Source organism: Molossus molossus, unplaced genomic scaffold, assembly GCF_014108415.1.
Source record: "Molossus molossus isolate mMolMol1 unplaced genomic scaffold, mMolMol1.p scaffold_m16_p_1, whole genome shotgun sequence".
NCBI lineage: Eukaryota > Metazoa > Chordata > Mammalia > Chiroptera > Molossidae > Molossus > Molossus molossus.
Window position 1 is genome coordinate 72,960,572 of NW_023425344.1, and position 5,528 is coordinate 72,966,099.

The 5,528-nt window shown below is 39.8% G+C and overlaps 1 protein-coding gene across 1 annotated transcript; it reads left to right on the forward strand.

Annotated features, from left to right (window-relative positions):
- The first annotated feature begins 4,649 nt into the window (after nucleotides 1–4,649).
- LOC118641747 (transmembrane protein 126A-like) lies at nucleotides 4,650–5,266 on the forward strand. The gene has a single exon (XM_036279267.1). It carries the CDS (start codon nucleotides 4,679–4,681, stop codon nucleotides 5,264–5,266), a length of 588 nt encoding a protein of 195 aa, XP_036135160.1. The 5' UTR covers nucleotides 4,650–4,678.
- Nucleotides 5,267–5,528: the final 262 nt, after the last annotated feature.

Here is a 5,528-nt window from a genome sequence, read left to right on the forward strand (position 1 = left end):
TTTAAGCTGGGTCTTAAGGGGAAATTGTCCAGTCAGTGGCGTCTAGGTTCCTTCAGAATCTCCAACTGTGTAAAGTTCCCAAGTCCTAACCTGTTGTCTCAGGCATGGGCAACAATGGGCCTGCAATATTGCACCCCTGATCATCTGATAATGTAACAAATTAAAAGTGATTGTTAGCCCTGGCCGGTTTGGCTCAGCGGTCAGAGCGTCGGCCTGCGGTCCGGAGAGACCCGGGTTCGGTTCCCGCTAAGGGCAGCTAAGGGCATGTACCTCGGTTGCAGTTTGTCCCCGGCCCTGGTTGGTCGTGCGGGTGGCAGCCACTCGATGTGTCCCTTTCATGTCGATGTTTCTCTCTCTCTCTCTCTCTCTCTCTCTCCTCCCACTCTATCTGTGCAAAAAATGGAAAAAAAAAAAAAAAAGTGATTTACTTAGCCCTGGCCGGTTTGGCTCAGCGGTTAGAGCGTCGGCCTGCGGTCCAAAGAGACCCTGGTTCGGTTTCTGCTAAGGACACGTACCTCGGTTGCAGTTTGTCCCCAGCCCTGGTTGGGTCGTGCGGGTGGCAACCACTCAATGTGTCCATTTCATGTCGATGTTTCTCTCTCTCTCTCTCTTCCACTGTCTCTCCCTCCCACTCTATCTGAACAAAAAACAAAAAAATGTTCCTGTGTGAGGATTAAAACAAAAGTGATTTAGTTAAACGTGATTTAATATGAAATGTTTAGCCCTGGCCGGTTTGGCTCAGCGGTTAGAGCGTCCGCTTGCGGTCCGGACAGACCCGGGTTCGGTTCCCGCTAAGGGCATGTACCTCGGTTGCAGTTTGTCCCTGGCCCTGGTTGGTCGTGCGGGTGGCAGCCACTCGATGTGTCCCATTCACGTCGATGTTTCCCTCTCTCTCTCTCTCTTCCATTCTCTCCCTCCCACTCTATCTGTGCAAAAAATGGAAAAATGTCCTCGGGTGAGGATTAAAAAAACAAACAAACAAAAAATATGAAATGTTTAAGTGCTGTTAGATTAATGAACTTAATCTGAAATGTGTAAATGAATTTGACTGGTATTAGATTTGTGATTTTAATTTGAAAATTGTGAAAAACAATATTTCAAATTTTAAAAGAAAATTTATTAGTAAACCTCTAAATTTAAACTTATCAGATTTGTAAGTGGTATTTAAATGCTTACAAAGATTTATTGGGTTTGTAAGCCATCCTTGATTGGTTGTGTGAAGTACTTGAGAAAATTAAAATGTAAAATTTGTAATTATATTTGAAATTTACAACTTCAGTAAGTTAAATAGTATTATAAATGCAAGTAAGTGTAAGAATTCTCCCTCCAGACATTAAAAACCTCAACTATCTTCCGACTAGAGGCTAGAAATACGGCAGTCCCCTTTATCCACTGTTTTGCTTTCTGCAGTTTCAGTTACCCACAGTCAACCTTAGTCCGAAAATATTAAATGGACAATTTCACAAATAAACAATTCATAAATTTTAGATTGTGCATCATTCTGAGTAGCATTAGGACATCTCATGCCATCCTGCTACTTAGTCCATTAGTCACTTTGTAGCCATCTCAGTTATCAGACCAACTGATAACTTGTGTTCAAGTAACCTTTATTTTACTTAACAATGACCTCAAAGTGCGAGAGTAGTGATGCTAGCAATTTGGATATGCCAAAGAGAAGCCATAAACTGCTTCCTTTAAGTGAAAAAGTGAGCACAGTACAATAAAATACTTTGAGACACCACTTTCACATAACTTGAATCACAGTATGTTGTTATAATTGTTCTATTTTATTATTAGTTATTATTAATATCTTATTGTACCTAATTTATAAATTAAGCTTCATTGTGTATGATTAGGAAAAAAACATAGTCTATATTGGGTTTGGTACTACCTGTGGTTTCAGACATCCACTAGGGATCCTGGAACATATCCCTTGTGGATAAGGGGGACTATTGGTATGTCAGAGGTAGAGGGCAGAAAGCAGAAAATGACTGAGTATTGGTTTGGGAAATGTACCTACTAACGTGCGCTGTTTGGAATGACTAATGTTTCTCAACAGTCTCTAATTTGACTAACAAATTAAATGCTTAAAATTTCTGATTTTGCCCGGCCAGCATAGCTCAGTGGTTGAGCACTGCCCACGCACCAAGAGGTCGCCGCTTCACTTCCGGTCTTCTTCCCAGTCAGGGCACATGCCCTAGTTTTGGGCCAGGTCCCCAGTGAGGGGCATGCAGGAGGCGGCCATTCGATGTCCTCTCTCATCAATGTTTCTATCTCTCGCTCCCTCTCCCTTCCTCTCTTTCTAAAATCAATAAAGAAAAAAATTTATTTTTTTAATTTCCCTGATTTTTATTAGTTAATGTACAAATTTAGTCAAAGTTTGTGTTTAGGTGGACAGGAATTTCATTCACAAAATTATTTTAATTGTATTCTTGATTACCTAATATATATTCCTTTTTTTAAAAAAAAGGAAAGGAAAGGGGGAGGGGAGGAAGAAGGGACAAAGCAAGGAAGAAAGAGGAAAACGGAAGGAAAAATAGAAGGAAATAAAAGAAAAAGTCAAGATTCCTGCCTTCCAGAGGCATTGAAATGTTATCTTTTTACTCTTTACTGATTTGGAAATATTCATTCAGCAAATTGTTTTCAGGTGCACAAGTGCCAAGTCCTGTGTTAGATGCTAAAGATAAGCCCTGAGCAATACAGGCATGGTCTATACCTGTGCTGGATTTAAATAGAACCTAGCAAGTTACAATAGAATAGACTAAAAATGTGCAAAAAACAAGTAGATATTACGTTTTCCAGTGAATTTAAACTGTTTCTGCCCTGGCCGGTTTGGCTCAGCATTTGGAGCATCGGCCTGCAGACCAGAGAGTCCCGGGTTTGGTTCCCACTAGAGGCACGTACAAAAAATAAATAAATAAATAAATAAATAAATAAATAAACAAACTGCTTCTAAGATATATTTTAATTATACACTTTACTAAATTTAACTATATCCTAACAGATATACTGAATTTAAAGGGTAGATGTGGAAAAAAATAATGTTCTGTTATAGTAAATACCTTGTAGCTGGATATTTAAGTTAAACACTTCCATATTTTAGTCTTTTTTTTTTTTTATCCTCACCCGAGGATATTTTTCCATTTTTTGTATAGATAGAATGGGAGGGAGAGAGAGGAAGAGAGAGAGAGTGAGAAACATCGACGTGAAGGGACACATCGAGTGGCTGCCACCTGCACGACCAACCAGGGCGGGGGACAGACTGCAACCGAAGTACGTGCCCTTAGCGGGAACCGAACCCGGGTCTCTCCGAACCGCAGGCCGACGCTCTAACCGCTGAGCCAAACTGGCCAGGGCCCATATTTTAGTCTTACAGACAAATTCAGACTAGTTATTATTATTGAACATATATGTTATAAACATATCAGATTGATTATGCTATTTGGGAAAATGGTTTTTTAAATGGTAACAATTACTGTAGTTTAAGAATTGCTTTATACATTTAGACAAATACAAAAAACAAAAATAATTCTTATTCATGGAAATTGAAATTATTTTTAGCCTCTTAAACAAAATTTTGAAATGTCTTCTACAGGGATTATCACATATAACAAATATAGACAAAAATATTTGAAATGCAAGTCATTTAAGAAAATCTCTTGTAGCCCTGGCCGGTTTGGCTCAGTGGTTAGAGTGTCGGCCTGCGGTCCTGAGAGACCCGGGTTCGGTTCCCGCTAAGGGCACGTACCTCGGTTGCAGTTTGTCGCTGGCCCTGGTCGGTTGTGCGGGTGGCAGCCACTCGATGTGTTCCTTTCACATCGATGTTTCTCTCTCTCTCTCTGTTCCTCTCTCTCCCTCCCACTCTACCTGAACAAAAAATGGAAAAATGTCCTCGGGTGAGGATAAAAAAAAAAAGAAAAAGAAAATCTCTTGTATAATTTTTAAAATTTCTATAATCTATAAGGTTTTAAGGGAAATAATTATGTGCAGATAAGAAAACCATCTCAGTATGAATCTTCCACCTCTTGAGAACATATTCAATTTAAAAACTCCTTGGTATACTTGTTCTTTTCTAAGTGTTTCACCTGTTTCCATAAAATGAAAAGCATAATTGAGTGAAGAATGTAACTCAGACTGAACTCTTTTCTGAAAGAATTGGTCAGGAGCATTACATATACACAGAATTGAAAGGACGAGCACAAAAACTTCATTCTACTATCTTATGTGCAAAGAAAATTACTAAAAAAGACATAGGTGGAAACTGCACTCCTGTTTGACTCCTTCTTCTGCCTCAATCCCTCAACAACGCTGCACTTCCTCCTGTTCTCTTCTTTCTTCTGACAAGTGTTTTAGTCAGACTCTGCCACCCTCAATCTGTCTTCCTGTTCTTTAAACACTCAGCACACCGAGGCTGTACTGATTCACGTACATCTGTTGTCATCATGCCTTGTTTCTGCTCACGTTGTACTAGACATTTCCTTTCACTCTGTTGAAGTGATAGAAATTATTTTCCCATAAATTCTGCCCCAGCCCTTGTTCAAGAATGGGTACATTAAAATTTTTTTTTTTTGCTTACCCTTTCAATGTCTCTCAGATAATCTTATTGTTTTCACTCGAATTCCAAGATCTAGTTTGGGGAGGAAGCAGTGACTGCTGGGAGGAGAGCATAAGGCTCAAGATGGAAAATCATGAACCAGATATTGTCAAGGAAAGCCTTTTTGATATCATAACCAGAAAAATTAACCAACTTCCAGAAGCAGAAAGGAATCTACTTGAACATGGATCAACATATGTTGGATTTAATGCTGCTCTCAGTGGCCTAATAGCAAACAGTCTTTTTTGGCGCATCTTAAATGTGACACAGGCTCGTATAGCTGCTGCTTTACCAATGGCAGTGATCCCGTTTTTGACAGCGGACATATCTTACAGAGGTTTTATAAGTTTACCATTGAATACAGGTGATTTGAATTGTGAAACCTGTACTATAACACGAGCTGGATTGATTGGACTTGTTTTTGGTGGTCTGTACCCTGTTTTCTTGGCTATACCTGTGAATGGTGGCCTAGCAGCCAGGTATACCTCAGCCCTGCTACCAGAGAGAGGAAACATCTTAACCTACTGGACCAGAATTTCTAAGCCTATCTTTAGAAAGATGTTATTTCCCATTTTGCTCCAGACTGGGTTTGCAGCATACACTAGTTCTAGACAATATAAACTACTTATAAAGGCTCTTCAATTACCTGAGCCTGGCCTAGAAATTCAGTGATTGTTAAACAAAAGTGTACACAAAAATAAAACTGTAAGAATAAAAGATCTAGTTTGGTTTCTGTGGAGCCGAAATGCTTACTGGCTGCCTCCTCACTGACTACAATCTACAAGTTGCCTCCCACTTTTCAAATCATTCTTTGATCTCATTTGAGAAGACAATGGCAGTCGTGACTAGCAGCACACATTTGGTGGCTTCCAGATCCCAGCAGTTCATGTCTCACCTCTGGCACATCTGCATGGGTAACACTGAGCTCACCCTC

Excerpts from the sequence above, each read along its gene's own strand:
- LOC118641747 (XM_036279267.1), top strand. The coding sequence starts at position 4,679 with ATGGAAAATCATGAACCAGATATTGTCAAGGAAAGCCTTTTTGATATC.